We start from the raw sequence: 15,112 nt of genomic DNA, 5'->3' as shown, positions 1-15,112 counted from the left end.
CTTTAAGAAACGACAGCTTAGGTTTCTTGCCAAACCATAGTTCATACGGTGTCGTCTCAACGGATTTAGATGGTGCCCTATTTAACGTGAATGTAGCTGTCTCTAATGCATAACCCCAAAACGATAGTGGTAAATCGGCAAGAGACATCATAGATCGCACCATATCTAATAAAGTACGGTTACGATGTTTGGACACACCATTACACTGTGGTGTTCCAGGTGGCGTGAGTAGTGAATCTATTTCACATTGTTTTAACTGAAGGCCAAACTCGTAACTCAAATATTTTACTTCTGGGATCATATCGTAGAAACTTTTATTTTTGTTACGATGATTCTCCACTTCAGTCTGAAATTCTTTGAACTTTTCAAATGTTTCAGACTTGTGTTTCATCAAGTACATATACTCATATCTGCTCAAATCATCTGTCAAGATCAGAAAATAATGATACCTGCCGCGAGCCTCAATATTCATCGGACCACATACATCAGTATGTATGATTTCCAACAAATCTGTTGCTCGCTCCATTGTTCCGGAGAACGGAGTCTTATTCATCTTTCCCATGAGGCATGGTTCGCAAGCATCAACTGATTCATAATCAAGTCATTCCAAAAGCCCATCAGCATGGATTTTCTTCATGCGCTTTACACCAATATGACCTAAACGGCAGTGCCACAAATAAGTTGCACTATCATTATTAACTTTGCATCTTTTGGCTTCAATATTATGAAAATGTGTGTCACCACCATCGAGATCCAACAAACCATTTTCATTGGGTGTATGACCATAGAAGGTTTTATTCATGTAAACAGAACAACAATTATTCTCTAACTTACATGAATAACCGTATTGCAATAAACATGATCCAATCATATTCATGCTCAACACAAACACTAAATAACATTTATTTTAGGTTTAACACTAATCCCGAAACTATAGGGAGTGTGCGATGATGATCATATCAATCTTGGAACCATTTCCAATACACATCGTCACTTCACCCTTAACTAGTCTATGTTCACTCTGCAACTCCCGTTTCGAGTTACTATTCTTAGCAACTGAACTAGTATCAAATACTGAGGGGTTGCTATAAACACTAGTAAAGTACACATCAATAACATGTATATCAAATATACCTATGTTCACTTTGCCATCCTTCTTATCCGCCAATTACTTGGGGTAGTTCCGCTTCCAGTGACCAGTCCCTTTGCAGTAGAAGCACTCAGTTTCAGGCTTAGGTCCAGACTTGGGTTTTTTCACTTGAGCAGCAACTTGCTTGCCGTTCTTCTTGAAGTTTCCCTTCCTTCCCTTTGTCCCTTTACTTGAAACTAGTGGTTTTGTTTACCATCAACACTTGATGCTTTTCTTGATTTCTACCTTTGTCGATTTCAGCATCACGAAGAGCTTGGGAATCGTTTTCGTTATCCCTTGCATATTATAGTTCATCATGAAGTTCTACTAACTTGGTGATGGTGGCTAGAGAATTCTGTCAATCACTATTTTATCTGGAAGATTAACTCCCACTTGATTCAAGCGATTGTAGTACCCAGACAATCTGAGCACATGCTCACTGCTTGAGCTATTCTCCTCCATCTTTTAGCTATAGAACTTGTTGGAGACTTCATATCTCTCAACTCGGGTAGTTGCTTCAAATATTAACTTGAACTCCTGGAACATCTCATATGGTCCATGATGTTCCAAACGTCTTTGAAGTCCCGATTCTAAGCCGTTTAAGCATGGTGCACTAAACTATCAAGTAGTTATCATATTGAGCTAGCCAAACGTTCATAACATCTACATCTGCTCCTGCAATAGGTTTGTAACCTAGCGGTGCATCAAGGACATAATTCTTCTGTGCAGCAATGAGGATAAACCTCAGATCACGGATCCAATCCGCATCATTGCTACTAACATCTTTCAACTTAGTTTTCTCTAGGAACGTATCAAAAATAAAACAGGGGAGCTAAACGTGAGCTATTGATCTACAACATAGATATGCTAATTCTACCAGGACTAAGTTCATGATAAATTTAAGTTCAATTAATCATATTACTTAAGAACTCCCACTTAGATAAACATCCCTCTAATCCTCTAAGTGATCACATGATCCATATCAACAAAACCATGTCCGATCATCACCTGAGATGGAGTAGTTTCACTGGTGAACATCACTATGTTGATCATATCTACTATGTGATTCACGCTCGACCTTTCGGTCTCAGTGTTCCGAGACCATATCTGTTATATGCTAGGCTCGTCAAGTTTAACCTGAGTATTCCGCATGTGCAACTGTTTTGCACCCATTGTATTTGAACGTAGAGCCTATCACACCCGATCATCACGTGGTGTCTCAGCACGAAGAACTTTCGCAACGGTGCATACTCAGGGAGAACACTTGTACCTTGATAATTAGTGAGAGATCATCTTATAAAGCTACCGTCGAACTAAGCAAAATAAGATGTATAAAAGATAAACATCACATGCAATCAAAATATGTGACATGATATGGCCATCATCATCTTGTGCCTTTGATCTCCATCTCCAAAGCATCGTCATGATTTCCATCGTCACCGGCATGACACCATGATCTCCATCATCTTGATCTATATCAATGTGTCGTCACATGGTCGTCTCGCCAACTATTGCTCTTGCGACTATTGCTATGCATAGCGATAAAGTAAAGCAATTATTTGGCGCTTGCATCTTATGCAATAAAGAGACAACCATAAAACTTTTGCCAGTTGCCGATAACTTCAACAAAACATGATCATCTCATACAACAACTTATATCTCATCATGTCTTGACCATATCACATCACAACATGCCCTGCAAAAACAAGTTAGACGTCCTCTACTTTGTTGTTGCAAGTTTTACGTGGCTGCTACGGGCTGACCAAGAACCGTTCTTACCTACGCATCAAAACCACAACGATAGTTTGTCAAGTTGGTGCTGTTTTAACCTTCGCAAGGACCGGGCGTAGCCACACTCGGTTCAACTAAAGTTGGAGAAACTGACACCCGCCAGCCACCTATGTGCAAAGCACGTTGGTAGAACCAGTCTCGCGTAAGCGTACGCGTAATGTCGGTCTGGGCCGCTTCATCCAACAATACCGCCGAACCAAAGTATGGCATGCTGGTAAGCAGTATGACTTGTATCACCCACAACTCACTTGTGTTCTACTCGTGCATATAACATCTACGCATAAAACCTGGCTCGGATGCCACTGTTGGGGAACGTAGTAATTTCAAAAAAAAAATCCTACGCACACGCAAGATCATGGTGATGCATAGCAACAAGAGGGGAGAGTGTGTCCATGTACCCTCGAAGACCGAAAGCGGAAGCGTTAGCACAACGCGGTTGATGTAGTCATACGTCTTCATGATCCGACCGATCAAGTACCGAACGCACGGCACCTCCGAGTTCAGCACACGTTCAGCTCGATGACGTCCCTCGAACTCCGATCCAGCCGAGTGTTGAGGGAGAGTTTCGTCAGCACGACGGCGTGGTGACGATGATGATGTTCTACCGACGCAGGGCTTCGCCTAAGCACCGCTACGATATTATCGAGGTGGACTATGGTGGAGGGGGGCACCGCACACGGCTAAAAGATCAATGATCAATTGTTGTGTCTATGGGGTGCCCCCTCCTCCGTATATAAAGGAGTGGAGGAGGGGAAGGGCCGGCCCTCTCTATGGCGCGCCCTAGGAGGAGTCCTACTCCCACCAGGAGTAGGATTCCCCCCCCCTTCCAAGTAGTAGGAGTAGGAGTCAAGGAAAGGGGAGACAGAAGAGAAGGAAGGAGGGGGCGCAGCCCCTCCCCCTAGTCCAATTCGGACTAGGCATTGGGGGGGCGTGCAGCCTCTCCTCTCTCTTTCCCCTAAAGCCCAATAAAGCCCATATACTCCCCGGCGAATTCCCGCAACTCTCCGGTACTCCGAAAAATACCTGAATCACTCGGAACCTTTCCGATGTCCGAATATAGTCATCCAATATATCGATCTTTACGTCTCGACCATTTCGAGACTCCTCGTCATGTCCCCATCTCATACGGGACTCTGAACTACCTTTCGTACATCAAAACACATAAACTCATAATATAACCATCATCGAACTTTAAGCGTGCGGACCCTACGGGTTCGAGAACAATGTAGACATGACCGAGACACGTCTTTGGTTAATAACCAATAGCGGAACATGGATGCTCATATTGGCTCCCACATATTCTACGAATATCTTTATCGGTCAAACCGCATAACAACATACGATGTTCCCTTTATCATCGATATGTTACTTGCCCGAGATTCGATCATCGGTATCTCAATACCTAGTTCAATCTCGTCACCGGCAAGTCTCTTTACTCGTTCCGTAATACATCATCCCATAACTAACTCATTAGTTGCAATGCTTGCAAGGGTTATAGTGATGTGCATTACCGAGTGGGCCCAGAGATACCTCTCCGACAATCGGAGTGACAAATCCTAATCTTGAAATACGCCAACCCAACAAGTACCTTCGGAGACACCTGTAGAGCACCTTTATAATCACCCAGTTACGTTGTGACGTTTGGTGGCACACAAAGTGTTCCTCCGGTAAATGGGAGTTGCATAATCTCATAGTCATAGGAACATGTATAAGTCATGAAGAAAGCAATAGCGACAAACAAAACGATCAAGTGCTAAGCTAACGGAATGGGTCAAGTCAATCACATCATTCTCCTAATGATGTGATCCCATTAATCAAATGACAACTCATGTCTATGGTTAGGAAACATAACCATCTTTGATCAACGAGCTAGTCAAGTAGAGGCATACTATAGTGACACTCTGTTTGTCTATGTATTCACACATGTATTATGTTTCCGGTTAATACAATTCTAGCATGAATAATAAACATTTATCATGATATAAGGAAATAAATAATAACTTTATTATTTCCTCTAGGGCATATTTCCTTCAGGCCCCCTGGTGGCCCTCCGGTGCCCAACTTCTGCTATATGAAGTCTTTCATCCGAAGAAAAAACATAAGCAAGCTTTTGGGATGAGACTCCGCCGCCACGAGGCGGAACCTTGGCGGAACCAATCTAGGGCTCTGGCGGAGCTGTTCTGCCGGGGACACTTCCCTCTGAGAGGGGGAAATCATCGCCATCGTCATCACCAACTCCATTATCCCATGAATTGTTTAGTTGAACAATTCATTATCCCATGAACAGTTCACAAAGATGATAGCAACATTGTGGGCGATCTAGTCAGCATGATAGAGAGCTATGCACGAAGCAGTGTTCCAGAGCCCATACTCCACAAATAGGTTTGGTCATATCTATCTGAGTTGCATGCCCTAGCTACCTACTCCTAAAATAAGTGCAGCAAGGTTGGACGAGATAGTGCTCATCGTTGGTTGCCTCCCCTAAGAGACTTGGTGAAAGTTAATGTTGATGGTGTAGTGGGAAGCGAGAGGGGTGGAGTCAAATTAATATGCAGATATCATATGGGAGATTATTTGGCTATTCGGTTGTCGTTTTCAATGAAGTGATGACCCCACGACACTTGAAGCTCTTGCATGTAGAGAGGTTCTCGCCTTGTCAGCCAAACTAGGTTGCAGAATATCGATGTTGCGTTGGACTGATACGTCCATTTTGCATCATGCTTTTATATCGATATTTATTGTATTATGGGCTATTATTACACATTATGTCACAATACTTATGCCTATTCTCTCTTATTTTACAAGGTTTACATGAAGAGGGAGAATGTCGGCAGCTGGAATTCTGGGCTGGAAAATAAGCAAATATTATAGACCTATTCTGCACAACTTCAAAAGTCCTGAAACTCCACAGAAGTTATTTTTGGAAATAATAAAGAATACTGAGCGAAGAAAATACCAGAGGGGACCCACACCCTCGCACGAGGGTGGGGGCGCGCCCTACCCCCCTGGGTGCGCCCCCTGCCACGTGGGCCCCCTGGTGGCCCTCCGGTGCCCATCTTCTGCTATATGAAGTCTTTTGTCCGAAGAAAAATCATAAGCAAGCTTTCGGGACGAGACTCCGCCGCCACGAGGCGGAACCTTGGCGGAACCAATCTAAGGCTCTGGCGGAGCTGTTCTGCCGGGGACACTTCCCTCCGGGAGGGGGAAATCATTGCCATCGTCATCACCAACGCTCCTCTCATCGGGAGGGGGCCAATCTCCATCAACATCTTGACCAGCACCATCTCCTCTCAAACCCTAGTTCATCTCTTGTATCCAATTCTTGTCTCTAAGTCTGAGATTTGTACTTGTAGGTTGCTAGTAGTGTTGATTACTCCTTGTAGTTGATGCTAGTTGGTTTATTTGGTGGAAGATCATATGTTCAGATCCTATATGCATATTAATACCCCTCTGATTATGAACATGAATATGCTTTGTGAGTAGTTACGTTTGTTCCTAAGGACATGGGAGAAGTCTTGCTATTAGTAGTCATGTGAATTTGGTATTCGTTCGATATTTTGATCAGATGTATGTTGTCTCTCCTCTAGTGGTGTCATGTGAACGTTGACTACATGACACTTCACCATTATTTGGGCCTAGAGGAAGGCATTGGGAAGTAATAAGTAGATGATGGGTTGCTAGAGTGACAGAAGCTTAAACCCTAGTTTATGCGTTGCTTCGTAAGGGGCTGATTTGGATCCATATGTTTCATGCTATGGTTAGGTTTACCTTAATACTTCTTTTGTAGTTGCGGATGCGTGCAATAGGAGTTAATCATAAGTGGGATGCTTGTCCAAGTAAGGGCAGCACCCAAGCACCGGTCCACCCACATATCAAATTATCAAAGTACCGAACGCGAATCATATGAACGTGATGAAAACTAGCTTGACGATAATTCCCATGTGTCCTCGGGAGCGCTTTCCTCTATATAAGAAATTGTCCAGGCCTGTCCTTTGCTACAAAAAGGATTGGGTCACCTTGCTGCACTTTATTTACTTTTGTTACTTGTTTCTCTTTACAAATTATCTTATCACAAAACTATTTGTTACCTATAATTTCAGTGCTTGCAGAGAATACCTTGCTGAAAACCGCTTATCATTTCCTTATGCTCCTCGTTGGGTTCGACACTCTTACTTATCGAAAGGACTACGATAGATCCCCTATACTTGTGGGTCATCATGGACTACAAGAATTTGGTTAATGATATCAAAGAAGGCTCGCTTGGGAGGTATAGGGCCATCATCAAGGAGATTAAGGAATGGTCATCAAATTATTCTCGATGCTCTTTCATCCATGATTTGAGGAATTTTAACTTCAAAGCTTACAATCTTGCTAAATGTTCTCTTTCGTTAAGCGTCGGACGCCATGTTTGGCTTGGCAAGCCTCATGATCCGGTTACTGCACCCATGAAATTTTTGAATCAATAAATCTTAGTAGGATTGTCTCAAAAAATGCAAAAGAATTATTTTGTGTTGATCCTTAATCAATTGTCATTATTCCCTTACTCCAAGTACCCACACCTTATTCCCCTTACTCACCCCTTCACGGCACTTGATGTGGCCAAGGTGTTCATGCAGGAGATTTATAAGTTACATGGTTTGCCATTAGGTATCATATCAGACCGAGATCGCATCTTTACCAGCCAAGTGTGGCAGAAACTATTCCACCTGTGTCATACCGAGTTGAACATGAGCTCTTCCTATAATCCGCAAACGGACGGACATACATAGAGAGTTAATCAGTGTCTCGAGACATACTTGTGCTGCTCAGTGCACTCGTGTCCACGGAATTCGGCTAAATGGTTGGCCTTAGCTAAATACTGGTATAACACCTACTTCCACTTGGCTCTTCGACGGACCCCATTCGAGGTAATCTATGTGTATTTGTTAAGAGAGTTTGGCATTTCCCAAGTGGAAGATGCCACTTTGCCAGACCTAGCATCATGGCTCAAAGAGCGAGAATTTCTGATGGAACATTTGTAGTAGCAGCTGAAGAACGCCCAAGACACGTGAAGGCTCAAGCTGATAAATATCACACCAACATATCTTTTGAAGTTAGTGATGCGGTGTTACTCAAACTACAACCGTTCATTCAGACTTTCGTGGCCCGACGTTCGTTTCAGAAGCTTGCATTCAGGTACTACAGATAGTACACAGTTCAAACCAAGATTGGAGCGTCGACATACCGTCTGAATCTGCCAGCAACTAGCAGGATACATATTGTGGTTCATGTTTCTCTGCTCAAGCGTGTAGTGGGCGCCATTGTGCCGGTAAGCGCCTATCTGCCACTGATACGTCTCCAACGTATCTATAATTTTTTATTGCTCCATGCTATATTATCTATTGTTTTGGACAATATTGGGCTTTATTATCCACTTTTATATTATTTTTGGGACTAACCTATTAACCGGAGGCCCGGCCCAGAATTGTTGTTTTTTGCCTATTTCAGAGTTTCGCAGAAAAAGAATATCAAACGGAGTCCAAACGGAATGAAACCTTCGGGAGCATGATTTTTGGAATGAACATGATCCAGGAGACTTGGACTCTACGTAAGAGAAGCTTCCAGGAGGCCACGAGGTAGCCCCCCCCCCCCCCCGGGCGCGCCCTCCATCCTCGTGGGCCCCATGTTGCTCCACCGACGTACTTCTTCCTCCTATATATACCTACGTACCCCCAAACGATCAGATACAGAGCCAAAAACCTAATTCCACCGCCGCAACCTTCTGTACCCACGAGATCCCATCTTGGGGCCTGTTCCAGAGCTCCGCCGGAGGGGGCATCCATCACGGAGGGCTTCTAAACCATCACCATAGCCTCTCCGATGAAGTGTGAGTAGTTTACCTCAGACCTTCGGGTCCATAGTAGCTAGATGGCTTCTTCTCTCTTTTTGGATCTCAATACAATGTTCTCCCCCTCTCTCGTGGAGATCTATTCGATGTAATCTTCTTTTTGCGGTGTGTTTGTTGAGACTGATGAATTGTGGGTTTATGATCAAGATTATCTATGAACAATATTTGAATCTTCTCTGAATTCTTGTATGTATGATTGGTTATCTTTGCAAGTCTCTTCGAATTATCAGTTTGGTTTGGCCTACTAGATTGATCTTTCTTGCAATGGGAGAAGTGCTTAGCTTTGGGTTCAATCTTGCGGTGTCCTTTCCCAATGACAGTAGGGGCAGCAAGGCACGTATTGTATTGTTGCCATCGAGGATAACAAGATGGGGGTTTTATCATATTGCATGAATTTATCCCTCTACATCATGTCATCTTGCTTAAGGCGTTACTCTGTTTTCATGAACTTAATACTCTAGATGCATGCTGGATAGCGGTCGATGAGTGGAGTAATAGTAGTAGATGCAGGCAGGAGTCAGTCTACTTGTCTCGGACGTGATGCCTATATACATGATCATACCTAGATATTCTCATAACTATGCTCAATTCTGTCAATTGCTTAACAGTAATTCGTTCACCCACCGTAAAATACTTATGCTTTTGAGAGAAGCCACTAGTGAAATCTATGGCCCCCGGGTCTATCTTCATCATATTAATCCTCCAACACTTTGTTATTGCCTTTGTTTTTTACTTTGCTTTTATTTTACTTTGCATCTTTATCATAAAAATACCAAAAATATTATCCTATCATATCTATCAGATCTCACTCTCGTAAGTGACCGTGAAGGGATTGACAACCCCTTATCGCGTTGGTTGCGAGGATTTATTTGTATTGTGCAGGTGCGAGGGACTCGCACGTAGCCTCCTACTGGATTGATACCTTGGTTCTCAAAAACTGAGGGAAATGCTTACGCTACTTTGCTGCATCACCCTTTCCTCTTCAAGAGAAAACCAACGCAGTGCTCAAGAGGTAGCAGCCATCTACTAACGCTTTTCTACAGGCTGAACACACTCTGACCCGTGTCTTGGACCAGCAAACAAGTCGTAGCGCAGTCTCGCATCTTTGTGCAGTGGGAGGATCTCCTTGCATCGCTGGTGACCTGGGAGGATCCCAAGCAACTACAACAGACATTTCCCACAATGTCGCCTTGGGGGCAAGGCGGCTTACAAGGAGGGGAGAATGGCACGACTACTACCGTGTGCCACAGCCGCAACGAGGACACTGACGCAACGGGCCCACGTGATAGCGAGAAGGGCGGAGAGAGAGAGAGAGTACGGAACCCTGACAAGGGAGGCCCACCAGCGCGCGTCAAGATGGCAACGGGGATGAAACCCATCGGGTTTTGCCTTTCCAAACCCATCACCACGAGAAAATCGTAAACCCGTCCCCATCCCCGTCACCGTGCGCGGGGCTAGGTTTTCGCCCGTCCCCTAAACCCATCGGGTTTTCTAAACCCACGAGAAAATCGACATATATAAGGAAACATAGAACCAACAAAGTGTAATATTTCGACAACAAAACGAACATATTTCAGCAGCATAACTTTAGCAAGTTTTAACACAAAACAATAGTAGATGGTTCAACAGCTATAGGGAGGTGGGAAGGAGCGAGCGATACCGGCCACCCAGCGAGGGGTTAGTTTGGCCTTCGACGCTGGGGGTGGGGGGCTCGGTCGCTTAGGCTCGGTAGCTTTGGGTTGGGCCGCGCCGGATCAGTGCTTCGTAAAAAAAAATTGCCAGGTTTACCGGGTTTCGGGTTCAGGGACTACTGAAACGGGTGCAAACCCACGAAACATGTCGGGTTGTATAATGTGCTCAACAACAGCCCCGCGGGAATGAAAAAACGCCTATCTCCATCCCCTAATAGAGTAAAAACCCGCGGTGATGCGGGTTTCGGGACCTCATTGACATCTTGAAGCGCGCCTGTGTGTGGTGAGTGACCTGCGAGCCGAACGAGTGGTGTTAAGTGTGTGGGCTAAGTCCCGTGGGAATCATCGATCACTACTTGCAACCAAACGAACCAAAGAAAGCTGATCTTCTCGTTCCTATTGTACACAAACGAGTTTAATTCTCTAATAGTGTCACAAAACAGTTTAATTCTCTCACGTGACCCACTGCTGTACACAAACGACATGAGAAATAAAATGATTACACTCTTCAAGAGCCAGGTCATAAGCATATACGTATGAAAGAGAATCCAAGTGACAAGAGCACATCTAGAAGTTTCGATTCATGCATGGCAAAAAGTTTAACGGAACCACTAGGTCGAACCGATTTGTTATTCACATAACTCTTTTTTTGAAAATCTATTCACATAACTTTGTAAGCAACTCTTCGTTATCCATAACTCACAACTTACTTATCTCCCATCTCCATTTAGGTACGAATACATGAGTTTGTCACACCAGGGTTAAACGTCCATGTGATTTTTTTTAAAGAACTATAATTGCTAGGACAATATGCAACACATAATTTCTTTTTTTTTCGGGAAGCAACACATAATTTCTGAAAGTAAAGAGAAAAATTATGAATTGACATAAACTCTAAAAAGACTTGTCTCGCAAAAAAAACCTAACACGAGTTACACAAAATAGAGATGGTTATATTAGCCTACCCGCCATTTTCGTGATTCGCTGAAGAGGCCCGGCCCGTGGCCTGGCGGGATTTATCACTTTCAGGCTAGGCTTGGGCCCAAAAAATAGGCCCAATGGCTGGGCCGGGCCAGGCTCGGGCCTAGGTTTTCTGCCTCCGGCTTTGGTAGTCCCGGCCCGGAGATGGCCGGGTATGCTCCCCTGTAGTAGAAAGCCGAAATAACTGCCGCCGGCAGCGCCCCGACTCCCTCTTCGGTTTCCTGGCCTCCAGCAGCGCCACGACTCCATCCCCGACTCGCTGGTCGGCGCAACGGCTGCGTCCGGAAAGCTCCGTCCCGCCACCACGCCGCCACCAGTGCAGCACAGGTTCGTTCCTCCCTCAACTTTTTCTCAGATCCAAGCAAAATAGAGAACCTAGGGGACGGAGAGATGGAGCCGCCGGGCAGTGGGTACAGGGGGTGGCGGCGCCGTCGTCGCTCAAGACGGGGAGGCACTCCCCGCTTCTGCTCTAGGGAGCGGGGCATGCTCGCTGGAGGGGATGACGATGGGGTCAATCTGTGACGTGGAGAGAGAGGGAGAGAGAGAGAGAGTTCAGATTCTGATGAACCAATATGTTATTGTGAGTGCTAGGTGTTTAGCCTGCTTGTATATGCTACTCAAAATTGGTGATGTCTAGTTGTTGACCAGATATGCACGCACTAGATTCAGAGTGGTGGTGTTCTTAGGGCCTGTTCGGCAGCTCGCCAGCTCCCAGATTCAGCGAATCCACGAGCGGAGCTGGCCCGAACGGTGTGGCTCCAGGAGAGATCAGGTGACATGCACCGTGTGCCTTGCAGCCTGAATTTAAATTTAAATATTGCAAAAAAATCTGAAAAAAAATCATGCATGTTCACAATACATATTAAGATAACCCCTAAAAAATCAGATCAAAATTCGAGAGAAGCAAAAAAGAGAAACTCAAGTATGAATATTTTAAGGATCTACCCGTCGTTCATGTACAAAAACGTGGAGCCGCAGCTTTGCCGATCCCAGGAATTGAGAAAACTGGAGTTCGGGGTATTTACACAAACCTGCCACCGCGAAGTTGCTTACCTCTTCGATAGAAAGCCTATTAGCCAGATCCCCAATCTCCTCCGTCCTCACCCGCTCGTCAACCCTAGCCGCCAGCGACGGACGAGGCCATCCCGCCGCCGCCGGCCAACTCGTCCGGCCACCCCGAAGATAGTCTCCTCCTCGAGCCGCCCCTTCCCCGACACCGCGAGTCCTTCCTCTGTCTCGCCACCCCAACCTGTCAGCAGCCGGCACCGCCTAAGGTCGTCGGCCTTGCTCCTCTGCCCCGCCGGCGCCGCTCCAGAAGCTCAAGGTGAGCTTGTGCGTATGCACAACCCCTCCCCACCTCCATTCAGTTCATGTTACATGCAGTCAGACCATTTGGTTCAGAGTTTAGGATGTGCAGATGAGGCCATTTGGTTCAGATTTTAGGATGGCCAGATGAGTCCCTTTGGTTCATATTTTTGGATGTCCCCTGCACCGATTTCTATATGACATAGTTGAGGTAGTCCATCTACCGTTTTAAATATGTTCAGATGACATAGTTTAGGTAGTCTCCCTCCCACACTGTTTTTTTTCATGTTCATAAATTCAGATGACATGGATGAGGTTCAGATTTATATGAGAGCATACAATCTTTTTAGAGGAAGTAGTCGCTGTACAGATTTATAAATGAGTGCATACAATCTTTTTTAGCACACACAGTGACATGAACTTCTATATAGAATTGTCCAACATGGTTGCTGAATGGAACATTGAGAATACAAGGATTATCACCGAGTTGTTTGTCAAGCAAGCGAGAGCTGGAAATAGGCCAAATACTCACTTGACCTCCAATGCATATGATGAGGTGGGGAGGGAATTCAAACTAATAACAGGGCTGGAGTACATCAACAGGATCCACTCGTCCAAACACAATTGCATAGAGAGGGCCTTTGGAGTTTGGAAGATGAAATGGCAAATTCTTTTGAAGATGCCGAGCTACTCAATTGAAACCCAGAAGATGATAGTTTGTTGTTCCTACAAATGCATCGGATACGTCAACTTCGGAGGAAAATGGTGTTGACATGGATCTGGTTAGGAACCAACTTGCTACTGACATTGCTCTAGGTTGGTGAAGATTACTTTAGGAATATGTACCACTTTGGTGAAGATTACTTTAGGAATATGTACCACTTTTGATTTGCAGAACTTATGCAAATATTATGCTTTTGTTGAATGAAATATGCGTGCACTGTGTTGATCCTTAAAATATGAAATATGCGTGCACTGTGAATGAAATATTATGCTTTTTTAATGCCTCTTGTATTGTATGATGCTACTGATTGCTGCACTGGACTGTATTGTTTTTCGCTGCTGATGCTATTGCTAGTTATTTGTAATTAAGCTCCATGTACCTTTGTTTTTGTTTCAGATTTTGGTGAGATCTCCTCTCCACCGCCGTCACTCCCACTGCTGCACGGATCCATGGCGGAGTCCGCAAGTCTCCTCCATGGCCTCCAGGATGAGATCTTCATGTTTGAGATCCTCGTTCGCCTGCCCCCCAAATCCCTCCTTCGCTGCCGTGCCGTCTGCCACGCCTGGCGCGGCGCCACCTCCGACCGCGACTTCCTTGTCGCCCACCACGCCCGCCAGCCCTCACTCCCTCTCCTTTACACTGAAATTGATGACCCGCCATCCATAGACATCATCACCCCCTTCCCCTGCGACCACCGGGCAGACGACAAGCTCCAGTCCGTTGCCCAACTCAGTGGTGCCCATGACTTCTTTCCCGTGGCCTGCTGTGACGGCCTCCTTGTCTTCACCACCTGCGGGGGTGAACGCCTCTCCATCTGCAACCCGGCCACTCGTCAGTATGCTCGTCTCAACCAGCTTGATGACTTCAGGGTTTTGGGGATGTACCCACACAGCCCTACCAGCGAGTACCGACTACTGCTCTGCGTCTGCCCGGAAACTGATGCTCAAAGTGGCTTCTACGTCTTCACATTAGGCTCTGACCAGCAGCCGAGGCACATCGGAGCGCATGCCAAGGGACTGTTGCAACACCAACCTGTCCTTTTCCGTGGTAGCCTGCATTGGCACACAGAGCGACTGATAATGGTATTTGACACCACCGCTGAGTTGTTCCGGCAGATGCGCTCTCCGATTGATCCCGGCCATGCCGAGGCTGACCTGTTTGAGATGGGTGACTTGCTTGGCATGTACAGTCTTAATGAAGAAAATACCATTGTTCATGTCTGGGTGATGCAGGACTACGAAGGCCAAGTCTGGGCCTCCAAAGCCTGGCGGGTTCAATTGCCGATTGCAGAGCTAAGGGTGCTATTAAAAAACTTTCGCGGTTTTTGGTGTGTGGATGTTGCATATTGGGATGGTGATGTCCTCGTGCTGGTCGATATTGACAAGGACTCGCTACTTCAGATTGACATTGATGGCAAGTTGGTTGCTAGTCTCCATCGCAGATTTCTCTGCTAGTGGACTTCGGCTCAAACAATCTCTAGTTTCACATACCTGCTTTCCGGCACCAGAGGATTATGTTCACCTTTCATCTGACCAGATTGTTATGTTGTGAATATTATTTAGCTTTTTCTCTGAGCTGAAGAATTGCCTTGGTTTTTCTGTATC

The 15,112-nt window shown here is 45.3% G+C and overlaps 1 protein-coding gene across 1 annotated transcript; it reads left to right on the top strand.

Annotated features, from left to right (window-relative positions):
- Nucleotides 1-12,549: 12,549 nt before the first annotated feature.
- On the top strand, nt 12,550-15,110 carry LOC147966554 (F-box protein At1g52495-like). The gene is made up of 3 exons (XM_087528952.1): nt 12,550-12,803; nt 13,216-13,600; nt 13,905-15,110. Exons 2-3 carry the CDS (start codon nt 13,558-13,560, stop codon nt 14,960-14,962), a joined length of 1,101 nt encoding a protein of 366 aa, XP_087385078.1. The 5' UTR covers nt 12,550-12,803; nt 13,216-13,557; the 3' UTR covers nt 14,963-15,110.
- The last annotated feature ends 2 nt before the right edge of the window (nt 15,111-15,112 follow it).

This window comes from Triticum urartu, chromosome 6A (genome assembly GCF_056163025.1).
Source record: "Triticum urartu cultivar PI428250 chromosome 6A, HENAU_Tu73, whole genome shotgun sequence".
NCBI classification, from domain to species: Eukaryota; Viridiplantae; Streptophyta; class Magnoliopsida; order Poales; family Poaceae; genus Triticum; species Triticum urartu.
This window is presented reverse-complemented; position numbering and strand designations above follow the sequence as displayed.